The following is a 12,914-nucleotide window of genomic DNA, read 5'->3' as shown; positions in this document are numbered from 1 at the left end:
ATGACCGTCATTCAGCTTTGTTGGAGAATTGTTAGTGTATCGAGACCAAGGTTGATATCTTGATTGCTTAATGTCTCGAACTCAAATATCGAGAGGTCTATCTCTCGAGCTCTGTTTATGTCTCGAACTGGATAACTGTATCGAGAGGTCCTACCTCTCGAACTCTGCTTATGTCTCGAGACTTAGTTGATGTCTCGCAGACCCTTATTCCTCCAGTGTTGTCCCATGCTTTCTTCTGATCTGTCTATATGATAACAACACACGAGACTTCTAAGATGTTCAAACAAATTTCCCTCAAGCTTAAATATTTTCCGAGTTGAGCTCAAAGTTACCCGGTTGTATTTTCGCTCTTGGTTTACTTGTCGAACTTACAGCGTTTTGCCTATGTGTCGAGACTTGGGGATTTCTACTTAACAGTTGGTATCATCAAAACCTATTACATGATGTTCCTAACAGTTATTACCGTCATTGGTGCTTTCATTGAGAGCCGAGATCATATCTTAGGCAAACTTCACACATCACAAACACCTCTATGGCGCCGCCTACTTCAAGCAGCGTCCTGCTCATCACCTTCTTCAAGCAGCGTCCTGCTCATCAACTGGCGTTCGCCTCCTGCTCATCAAGCCACACTTTTCACAAATCACAAAACACCTAGCTCATCTCATCACTGTCGATGGTGCAATCCAGATCTAGCCCCGCCCTCATGGTTCTCATCAAGTGAACAATGGTCATCCCTGATCCAGCAGCTCTTATGGTTCTTATCGAGTGAACAATGGTCATCCCGGATCCAGCAGCTCTCATGGTTCTCATCGAGTGAACAATGGTCATCCCAGATCCAGCAGCTCTCATGGTTCTCATCGAGTGAACAATGGTCACCCCTCGAGTGATCTTCGTAGGCAGCTCAATGGTCACCCCTCGAGTGATCTTCGTAAATAGCTCAACAGTAACCGCTCGGGAGATCGCTGCAAGGGTGATCTCCGTAGCCAACTCAACAACAACGACGGGCGCTTCCTCCTCAAGTGCGTCCACCTCCTTCACTTGTGCGTTCACCTCTTGTAAGCAGTGGCGCTACCTAGTGAACGCTGCTCCCATCTAAGTAGTGGACTTACAAGTAGTGGCGTTATCAGGTGAACACTACTCCCTTCTAAGTAGTGGCGCTTCCTCCTCAAGTGCGTCTGGCTCCTTCACTTGTGCGTTCACCTCTTGTAAGCAGTGGCGTCCCAGTGAACGCTGCTCCCATCCAAGCAGTGGATTTACAAGCAATGGCGTTACAGAGTGAACGCGGCTCCCATCCAAGCCGTGGACTTCCAAGTAGTAGAGTCACCTCCTCGAGCAGCGTCACTACCACGAGCAGAGTTACCACCTCGAGTAGCGTCACCTCCTCGAGCAGCGCTACGTCACTTCCTCGAGTGACGTCACCACCTCGAGCAGCGTCACCTCCTCGAGCAGCGCTACGTCACCTCCTCGAGCAGCGTTACCTCCTCGTGACCTAGTAGTCACCTCCTCGAGCAGCGTCACATCCACGAGTAGCGTCACCACCTCGAGCAGCGTCACCTCCTCGAGCAACGTCACCACCTCGAGTAACGCCACCTCCTCGACCAGCGCTACGTCACCTCCTCGAGCAGCGCCGCCTCCTCAAATGCGTCGTATCCTCCTCAAGTGCGTTTGCTTCCTCCACTTATGCATCTGCCTCCTGCACTTGTGCATCCGTCCCCTGCCCTTGTGCATTCGCATCCTCCACTAGTGCATCTGTCTCCTCAAGTGCGTCTGTTGCCTCCACTAGTGCATCTGCCTCCTGCACTTGTGCGTTCGCTTCTTTCACTTGTGTGTTTACCTCCATAAGCAAAAGGACGCAGTAGTTGGTCATGGTCTGCCCTGATCAAATAAAATAAATATGCCGAGTTCATCACCTTGGTCAATATTCGGCTGAGGTCATCACCTCAACCAATTTGGGCCAAGGTCGTCACCTCGGCGAATTTTGGCCGAGGTCATTACCTCGGCCATGACCGAGGCCCTGTGCCTCAGGCGCTATGGTCGGGGTCCCGCACCTCGACCACAATGATAACAAATAAAATAAAACAAAATAACTCTATTCCCTTAGTGCCAGCATGAGATCCGATCTTGCTAGCTACCTGACGGGAGAATGTTTTTCTGGGTCAAGCCAGAGGCTTGATTTCAAAAACACTACACACTAGTCCCTTAAGGCCGACACGAGATTCGAACTCGCTAGCTACCTAACGGGAGATCTGACCTTAGACCGAGCCTACAGCAGGTCGAAGTAAGCTCGCGCACAGAAAGCAAAGAAAAACAAAACAAAACAAAAACAGAACAAAAATAATTAAAAAAAAAACCAAAAAACAAAAAAAAACAAAAACCAAAAAAAAAATAATTATGGCCGAGGTCAACCTCGGCCCAAATTTGGCCGAGGTGACCTCGGCCAAATAATTTTGACCGAGGTCTGACCTCAGCCAAAAATTGGTCGAGGCCGGACCTCGGCCACGTTCCTCTTACGGTTCGAAAACAAAAAACTGTTTTGACGCAGGTCATTACTTCCAAACCACCTCTACTACTCTCGTTGGCTAGGGAGTGGGAGAACTGGTGACAGGATAAATGGGCATCAGCGCTGACCCAAATCATCAGCAGTTCAGCACTGACCTGAAGGCAATGAATGGATGGTCAGCTGTTCAGCACTTCACTCCAACGACTTCTCAGCATTAGCGCTCAACGGCTCCTCAGCTCCTCAGCATTAATGCTCAACGGTCATCAGCTCCTCATCAATGCTCAACGTTCCTCAGCATCAATGCTCAACGGTCCTCAACTCCTCATCAATGCTCAAATGGTTCCTCAAAGCTCCTCATCGTTAATGCTCAACGCTCTTAGCATTAACGCTCTATTACTGCGCTTGGGAAGATAAAAAGACTCACAAAGCATTTGTAAAGACGACACTTATTACTAGAGAAAACAGACATTGAACTGTATTGAACATTGTATTCAAACATTACATACTCAAATAATATATCCAGTAACACGTTATTACCGTCAATAGGGCAAATTATTATGTGGGCCACAGTTCCTGATAAGCACCAAGGATAGCACTTATAAGGGGTCTCTATTAGATTAAAAGCGCATCGTTTTGACATCCAATTACAACAATTGCATGCATTTCAGCTCAAATGCGATCAATTTCTTCTAACAACATTTCTAGAAAGAGTTTTGAAGTATTTCACAAGTTGGAGAGGGATTTGAAGCTGAAATAGAGCAAAAGACAAACAAGCCAAAATGCAGTAGCGCCCCACGCAGCCTCACACGCGTGTGGCTGGGCGTGGAATTATTCCAGAGAGCCACCACACCACTCACACGCGTGTGAGCAAGCGTGGTCGGGCCAAGGGCTATTTTGGGAAATTTGTTCCTTTTCTTTGTCACCTATATAAATCCCTTTTGCCCTAAACCTAAAAGAAAAAAAAGAGGAGAGTTTTAGATAAGAAAATTGATAGAATAGGATAGTTAGATCTAGAGGGTTTTCTCCCCTTTTGGGGGAAAATTCCTTCCATTCATAGTTAGAATAGATCAAGGGCAAGAAGGAAGATTGGGATTCAAGATCAAGGTTGTAAGACCCTCTTTTTCAAGAGGTGGTAACCATTCTCTTCAATTTCTAATTCGATACTTGTTTCTTTGAATTTCCTTTTCCTTTTCTTGTTTCTTAGTATGCTAGAGTAGATTAGATAGGGGATTGGTGGTCCCATGGTAGATCTATGTGGATGTTTAATATTATTGTTTTGATTTGTGAATTTCTTGCTTGTTGGATGTTAAACTTGTGTGGATGATGTTCTTTAAGCTTTGTGCCTTTTGTGGCCACATTAGGTAGCAAACCTAAAGGAAGTGAGTGTGCGCGCGATAGCGGCCACCCACGAGCCTCACTCACCCACATCTCCGCTCTTAGTCTGAAAGGACAAGACCCGAGAGGAGTGGTAGACAAAGTGCTCGATGAAATGCCCCAACCGAATGAGGATGTGGGAGTCCAAAGTGTGACGTCACTTGGTAGTGTGCCATGAACTCCCTAGTCTATTCCACAACTTGCATTCACAAAACCAGCTAAAGATAAACCACATGGAAAAGCCTAAAGCCCCAATCTCCTCTTTACTTATCTTTACTTCACACCACCTTTTACCAACCTTACTCTTTTACCAATGAATCCAACTCCTAGCCATTCCAGTAAGTCTTTTCTTTCCACCTCTTAGATGCCATCATACCCATTCGATTCCCATTCGTCATCCTTGAGAGACACGACACTCGGGGAGTCTTGACTCTTCGTTTTACAACTTTACACCTTCACATTCGCACTCACCCCATACAAACCATATCGTCAGTTCCATAGATCGAATTGTGCATATTAAAGTCAGGCGCCATATAGTCTGCAATTGATCTCTGCGGCTCTTGAGGTATTCCATAGTATTCTTCTTCTCGAATGTGCTCTTGTGGATTCACCCTATTAACTTGTGGTTCTTCACAATCGGTTCTTCATGGTTAATCTGTCCTGATGGATTAGCTGGTACAGGGGGTGGATTAGGTATAACTTGTCCTCTCCCTTGAGGATTTCTTGTTGCGCTTGATGAAGCTATTTGTGCTTTCTAGATGCTTTTCTTCCGAGTTGCTCTATTTATTTCTGGAATATAAGGTAATAAGCCTTGATTTCCTTTTGCTCGTGTGTGCATTCACCTGTTAAGATCTTTGGATGGAGCAAATAGTGCACAATTGACTAAAAGTAGTCAATTGGGTAAGTAACAAGAACAAATAAAATAGAAAATCAAACAAAGTAAAATGGTATGGATTAACAATGCTCAAATCTCACAATCATTCAATCAAAATAAACAAAACAAATGACAACTTATTGCCTTCCCCGGCAACGGCGCCATTTTGACAACACTTGCGTGTATAGGGTGAAGTGTCAAAAGAAACATGAATGTGATAAAACAGAATGTCGGTGACTCCCCGAGTGTCGGTCTCGAAGGAAGGACATGGAGGTGTGTCAAGTGTTTGTGCGTTTAATTGACAGAATCATGCTACAGATTTGAGTGTGGTTGTGAGTGTGGTGAATGCTGAAAAGTAAAAGAGTTCATAAAGGTTGTGTGAGAGTGAAGGTAAAACAAGTATGAACAAATTTATAAGAGAAATAAGGGATTGGATAGTGCTCATCTATGTTGCATCCTAGTGTGTCTAAGGTAATGGATGAATGGAGCAAAGATGTTGGCTATTCAAGAGTGTGCTTACTTAGTACTTTTCCACCTTTGTGTACTAGGGCTTCTTGGACTTAGAAGTGTCTTTAAGCAACCAAAGTCCTAAGAGACATTTTATCAAACACCTTAGCTACACACTTTCCTACTGTTCTTAAGAAGTCCATAGGATCTATGATTGTTACAAAGCTTCAAATCCTAACTCTAATCAAAGACATGAAAGAGTCAAGAGCTCAATCTCTCATCTAGATTGGCCAAATCCAAACAAGATATCATCAAAACAACAATCCATAGACAAGAATAGAAATCCAACAATCCAAGCATTTAAATCCAAGATAAGATATAAGATCATTACACTAGCAACATATCTTCACACAATCCAAATCCCTAGATTAAACTAGCTACTCATAATCAAGAATTCAAAGGCAATAGCTAATTTAATCCAAGAACAAAATAGTTAAATAGATTAAGATGAAATAGAAATCACCTAGTATTGAAGTGTTCTTCAATCTAAGCTTGTTGTCTTACAAAGAGAAATTGCTAATCTAATCTAAAAACTAAGAAATGAAAATGTGCAAGAAAGAACATTGAAAAAGGGATGTCCAATAATCATCTCCAAAAACTCAATACTAGCTCCCTCCGAAAAATAATATCTCTGAAATTCTATCAAGAGCCTCAAATAATCTCTGAAATGTTGCCCTACGAAGTTTCTCGCGCAGAGTCACAACCACGCCTATCACCACACGTGTGAGTGTGCGTTGGCTACTGGAATGTTGCCAAGCACGCCACCACGCGTGTTGACTTTATTCCGGGTCCTTTGGGGCTCCAGTCTTGCTCGGTTCACTCCTTTAGCTCGTTCTTCGTTCCTCATGGCTCCCGCTAATGGTAGCTTCGTGTGCAGTTAACGGATTCAGAGCACAAATCATCATAAAATCATTATTAAAGGATACTAAAACGTTACAAAACACCCTAATACGTACTCAAATAATGGGTATCTCGGGAGTTTATCACTCTTCTATCTGTTTTTGAAGTTTTTCCACCACGTCCTTCTGCATGTGAGGTGTTTGCTTGAGCGTCTTGGGCTGACACGGAGTTGGCCCCCCAAACTCACCCATCCCTTCCATCTGGGGCGACTGCTCACCTTGGTGTGGACCCTTAGTCCTTTTGGTCTTCGGTTGTGCCCACAACCTTGGCTAGATAGCAACCCTTTCACCCCACCGTCCCATGGCGGGCATAAAAATGGTCGGCCGACGAGTTGCACCATGATACAAATGTTGGGTCCTCTGTTCCCCTATTTCTTCCTTTCTCGCGGATGCCTACCAATTGAGCTTGAGATTGCACCTCCACCTCTGGAAGAGGCGGTGGCGGTGGTGAAGCCTGGCCTTGCATCCCTGCTACTAGCTGGGCCATCGTCGCCGCTGCCTGTTGAATGACCTACGTCGTCGCTTGGAAGTCTGTGGCTTGGATGGGAGAAGCATTCACTAGGAAGGGAGCGCGACCCCGATCGTGGTTGTTGTTGAGTTGGCTACGGAGATCACCCTCTTGGCGGTGATTTTTGTTGATCTGGCTGCGAAGATCACCCTCGCCGCGATCTCCCACGCGGTTACTGTTGAGTTGCTCACGAAGATCAGCCGAGGGGTGACCATTGTTCACTTGACGAGAACCATGAGAGCTGCTGGATTTGGATCGCGTCATTGACAACGATGAGATGAGCTGGGTGTTTGTGATTTGTGAAGTTGGCCTGAGATCTGATCTCGGCTCTCAATGAAAACACCAATGACGGTAATAATGTTACCGGGTATATTTGATAAGTAAGTAAGAATAGTTTGAGAACAAGTGTTTCAGTACGATAAACTGGTGAATAACAATGCCACAATGTAGATCCATGTACTTAGTGAGAGTGAGTGATTTTAGTACAGTATAGTAGTGTTGAGTATCATAAACAAAAGGTCTCCCCCTCCTCTACCACAAGTCTGCTACTTATACTCTGACTGCAACGGGTCTTTGTCTAGTGAGTGTAACGAGTGCTAGTAATGGTGAGCTGCATTGAGTGATGGTAATGGTGAGCTGCATTGAGTGCTGAGTCGTGATAATGGAGAGCCGTTGGAGTAATTATCATCCCATCAATGTGTCGTCTTTATGTAACGGGTGATCGTTTGTTGCCTTCAGTCAGTGCTAATGATTCGGGTCAAATGTTGATGCCCAATTATCCTGTCACCAAATATTTACACATTTTCTCTGGCTTTCATGTTTACATTGTTTAAAATTATAATTTTCTTCCATCGTCAATCGCAATCTTTTATTTTCCATTATCATGATATATTTAGAATTACATGAAAATGCTCTGATCTGATCTTTCCCTTTCGTTTGATAAAAATAGGAAAAAAAAATAGTACAACTTGTGAATATTAAAGACAAGAAAATTAATAAATAAGTAAGTATTTGCATTGTCACCATCAAAATAAATTGTTTAATTATTCAATAATATAATATTTCCGTTACCCAATTTAGTTTATTTCTTTTGGCTTGCAAATTGCAAAATTTGGTGGAGTTATTAGCTGACCAGACCCTATTGTTGAAGAATTTAGTTGACATCTCTGTAACCTACTAGATAGATATATGCATCCAAACTTGATTGATTGGCTAATGGTGAATCCAACGTGGTCAAATATTTAAACTAATAATATTGAAAACGAGCTATTCTGTTTCACATGTAATTCTATTTTTGTTCATAGATTTATAAGTGACCGTCCATTTTTAATCCTTTTTATTAGAATATTTTCATTTGGTTATAGTAATATTGTCGCATGACCAATTTTGATCCTTAGTCAACAAAATCGTTAAAATATTGTAAAATAAAAGAACATTCCGAAATGTCAAGTCTAATATCCTACTATTCTAAGATAGTTTAAGGTAAATTACACATTCATTCTTAATCATGATTTCTGCAGTAATAAAAAATAATTCATCATAGCATCTGGTATCAAAGTTTATCATACATAACATAATCCAATACGCTAATTATCTTGTTAAAGATGACACTCTTAATCTTGTCTAAAATAAAGTGACTTTTTCAATAAAGCTAGTGTTTTGCTACTCGGTATTGTAATTCCATACATCCTACGCCACACAAATTTGGGAAGCCGCGTTATAAATAGTGATTCAGCACCAAATTGTCACTATTAAGGCAAAGAAAAGTTAAGAGAGAATGAACGTATTGTATTGTAGCTGTTATTAAAAACATTGTACCGACATCACACGACGCATAAAAACAATTTACACGCAATTATACACCTAATTAATTACTATAATTAGCTGTTGGAATATTCATTATGCAAGTTCGTCTCAAGTCCCTTGACCAAGTATGATGAGCATCTGAGTCACGGGATGTGGTGCTAAATGTGTTCTTCCAAAAATGCCATGGCCCATGAATAGACTTAAAGGAAAACTCACTACCAAAATGCTTACTTCTTTGAAACTAGAAATCAATGAGCACTAAAAAGGGAAAGAAATTATATAAAATCAAACAATCATATATTCATCAATATATTTATATGATAGATAATATAATTTGGATTGCGAGAGTTTTGATTTGGCGTCAAATGGGGTGCGATCAATTTTGACATTAAACGATGCCGAAGTGATTGATATGACCATGTTTTGTTTAGATCATCCTTATCAATGGAGTTTTTTCGCGTTTTTTGAACAACTTTTGTAAGTGTGATTAAAAAAGAGAAAATGAGAGGTGAAGAAAAATAAAATAAAACAAAATTGATTTATAAAAATAAAAAATAAAAAAGGTAGCTGTCAGGCGCGTCTGACACACCCGCTGCGCGCCTACTTTGCACGAAGTGCGCACATCAAAGATTATTTTTCTTCCCACCCTCCGGAATCGCACGGTTCCAATCACCCTATTTTCCAGGAGAGTCATTTTCCTTTTCTCTCCATTTTCTCTTTCTTCTACCTCACCTCACACTATTCCAATATTCGCTAAATAACTATTGGTAGGGATGCTCTTAGTTTAGTTTTACTCCCTCTTTCCTAATTGCTTGTCACATTTACTTTTTGCATGGTTTTTAATTAAACAAAACAAATGCTACTAACAAGTAACATTTTAATTTTGCCCCTAAAAAGTATGTGTCATTTGTACAAAGTAAAACTGTACTTAACCTCATTAGTTGTCTAGAAATTTGAAAAATTCAAAAGGCTAAATTGAAAATATTAGAATGATAGTTATGTTCAATTTTGAAAAGAGGACACTATTTCGAGACAAACTAAAAAAGAAAGTAAGACACGTAAAATGAGACGGATGAAGTGAATATAATAGTTCTTTCCTTGTATCATTTTTTATTTCTTTTTTTTCATCATTCTAAAACGACTATAATTAATTAATTGTATAATTGGTCTATTTAGTTTTATATTTACATGTAATTATTTTTATGTTTTACGAAACAATGAATCCAAAATGTATTGTGTTATACAATTAAATACGGAGTATAAAGATCACTATTATAGTCATGAATAAATATATCAACTATGACATGATATCAACATTCACATCAATTAATTAAATTTATAATTCTATTATATATATTTGAAATGTTGTGTTGATTACTATATAAGAATAAATAAATAAAGTTTTAATTTTGTTATTAAGTATAGTTTTTGACATTGTGCAAAGCAATTGATTATGACAACAATAAATATAAAATATTGTAACATTTATCACAAATTACATTATTTCAGACAAAACTAAGTTTAAATTATATATTTTAAGTACCAGAAAAATTTATAATTACAACTCGAGTGTCTGCATTATGTAAATCTCATCCGTACTAAGTTGTGTGACGAATTTAAATTGATCAAGACCATGTAAACATAATAATCAAATTCATAATCTTTAAATACAATAATATATATATTACACACCCTCGATCACCTCTTTTGAAAGTAAAAACAAATTATTTTACATGACGTTTCCCAGCCTTTTCCATTGATACAATATAGTCTTTCTTTGCCTTGAGTAGGTCTATACTATAGTCAAAAAAATGATTCATGCATGGCGTCAATTTAAAGTAGCAATAATCATCAAATCACATCCATCAAGGAAAAGCTATCAACAGTATTTTTAAGGTTTCATATTTATTTATTTATTTCTAAAATTTATGCCATCTTTCTCACTCTATTTCTTTCTTCATTATTCTTCTTCTTATTTTTTTTAAAAACGAAGTTATATTAGTGTTAAACTACACACAAACATAATTATTTGATATTCGTTTACTCCCGTGACGTCATGCACAAACTAAAATATAGAGATTTTTTTTTATTTAAAAAAAAAAAATTACCTCTTGTTTAATTTCATTTCTTTTGAATAATTTGATTTAACCAAAATCTAATATGCATATACATATTTTCTAGTTATGGTACATATTGGATTGAGGTTTGGAAAATCAAATTTACTATTCCGCAGTCAAAATATAACTCTAGGATAGTGAATATGCATTTATGAAGAAATAAAGTTAAAAATTCACTTATAGATATAATTTTTGATATAGTAGTTAATGCTTAAATGACGTACAGTTGCCCTTGTACACCTAGTGCTTGGTCGTGATAATGTATACACCATAATAGGAGATATGAAAAATCTTTGCTTTTTGCTATTTTATACTCATTCTGTTCCATTTACCTGTCTTACTTTCCTTTTTAGTTTGTCCCAAAATGTTATCCTATTTCCAAAATTGAACATCACCATCATTCTACTTTTCCCAATTTACCCTTATGACTTTTGCTTTCTTTATTGCTTTTATTTTTAAAAGTGAAAAAGTTGGGGACATAATTAAAAAACACATCCCATTTAGTTTAATTTCTTAAAAGGCGTGCAAAAAGTAAATGAGACATCCAATTCAGGAAGGAGGAAGTATATATATATACATATATATATATATATATATATATATATATATATATTCCCATCTAGTCGGCCTAGATGCACCAAGTCCAATACAAATTAAAGCACAGAAAAATATAAAAGAAACCAGAAATTGTATTGATTATATTTTTTCCGATATAGAGTACATTACACGTTTAACACACAGCAAATGAAAGCAGAGAAAAGAGAACACATACATCAAATTATATTGCACGAGCAGTGCATTCAAGAAAGGAAATTAAACCCAAAATATATAACTTCAAACTAGGAAGAATTGAAGAAAAAGCTTTCTCAACTCTGATCTCTAGCTGACAGCAAAAGCTAAATTATTGTTCAAGGGCATTGGAACCCAGAAGGAACCTTTTTACCGCAGACATTAAGGAGAAGGCTGAGGGAAAGTGGAACATTAAGGTTAATGCCCAGAACGTTAGCCTTAATGGCGGTGCAAAGGCAGACTGCGGCCTCAAGGTCCACAAGCCCTTCAATGAGAGAGCAGCATGGTTTCTTTGGAGGGTTGCCAACCACAAGGCCAAGCAAGTTGCCAAGCACATTGGCACAAACACCCAACTTTAGGGCATCTTTAGGGCACTTGCCCTTAGAAGGGCTTGGTGTTGGCTTTGGCTTCGGCTTCGGTTTAGGGCTAGGGCAAGTGCCACATGCACTCACCATGGTGCAAAAGAGAATGTTGAATACGATGAATAAAGCCAGTACTGAAGTTTTCTTGGAAGCCATTTTCACAGTAACCCTTTGCAAATGAAGCTACTAAGTAGAGGTTAGTGAACTAATTGCAAAGGATTTTGGAGTGATGATGGGATTTTTGGGATTGTTGGGTATTTATAAGAAGAAAAGTATATTGGGCATGTGGGTGGTGGGTGGGGGTGGGGGGAGGGGGGAGGGGTCATTAATTGATGTTAATAGCTACAATAATTGAAAACCATGTGTGGCCTATGGATTTTTATTAGCTGGCACCACTAGCAAAGATGAAAACTACCATTTTTTTGGATGCATATACGTCAATACTATAAGTTATGAGTTGAAAATTTGTAAATTTTCTTGTTTAACTATCTCTCCTTTCCAACTCTGTGGATCTGTCTTACTATATTTTGGTGTCTATCTAAATATCACCAATAGGTAAAAAAAAAAAAAGAAAAAAAGATTCTTCTGCAAGCTAAGTCTCAAGCTCTCTAGCATACTATTGACATTCTGTCAATAGATTTGGATCGGAGGAATCGTTATATTTAATTTGTATCAATTTTATGTCGCTAATAAAACATTTTTAGCATATATATTAAAGAGTTATTATCATGTTTCATTCTATGAGTTTAGTGATATTTTCACGATTTGTACAAGATTATAAAAATTGTATAATTTAGTGCACAACAATAGTCTCTCCATAGCTTGCCTATTTTAAGGAACTTTAGAGCTTTATTTTGTAATGCATTTGCACAAATAAGTGTTTGACGTATGGACAATCGAGAAATATAAATGCCTAAATAAAAGATAGAGAGAGATTTTTGTGATTGTTCGGTTGTTATATGGCGGATCATGGTTCACAGTGGTCACAAAACGACGCCGTTTCAGTAAGTAGGGGAAACAGCTGGCGTAAGTCGTAACAGAGCTCCATAACTGATACTACAATTCATCTCAAATGATACTGCCTCACATTTATTTTTATATTTTCGAATGAAAGTGTAGTTATATCGAAACGAAACTGTAGTTGTGTTGAAATGAATCTGCAGTTTATATAAAATGAA

At 38.9% G+C, this 12,914-nt stretch overlaps 1 protein-coding gene across 1 annotated transcript; it reads right to left on the bottom strand.

Annotated features, from left to right (window-relative positions):
- Nucleotides 1-11,254: 11,254 nt before the first annotated feature.
- On the bottom strand, nt 11,255-11,966 carry LOC116001583 (14 kDa proline-rich protein DC2.15-like). The gene has a single exon (XM_031241467.1). It carries the CDS (start codon nt 11,890-11,892, stop codon nt 11,494-11,496), a length of 399 nt encoding a protein of 132 aa, XP_031097327.1. The 5' UTR covers nt 11,893-11,966; the 3' UTR covers nt 11,255-11,493.
- Between the last annotated feature and the right edge of the window lie 948 nt (nt 11,967-12,914).

Source organism: Ipomoea triloba, chromosome 13 (assembly GCF_003576645.1).
Source record: "Ipomoea triloba cultivar NCNSP0323 chromosome 13, ASM357664v1".
In the NCBI taxonomy this organism is placed as follows: domain Eukaryota; kingdom Viridiplantae; phylum Streptophyta; class Magnoliopsida; order Solanales; family Convolvulaceae; genus Ipomoea; species Ipomoea triloba.
The sequence above is the reverse complement of the archived record's forward strand: the minus strand, read 5'-3'. Positions and strand labels throughout refer to the sequence as shown.

Excerpts from the sequence above, each read along its gene's own strand:
- LOC116001583 (XM_031241467.1), bottom strand. The coding sequence starts at position 11,892 with ATGGCTTCCAAGAAAACTTCAGTACTGGCTTTATTCATCGTATTCAAC.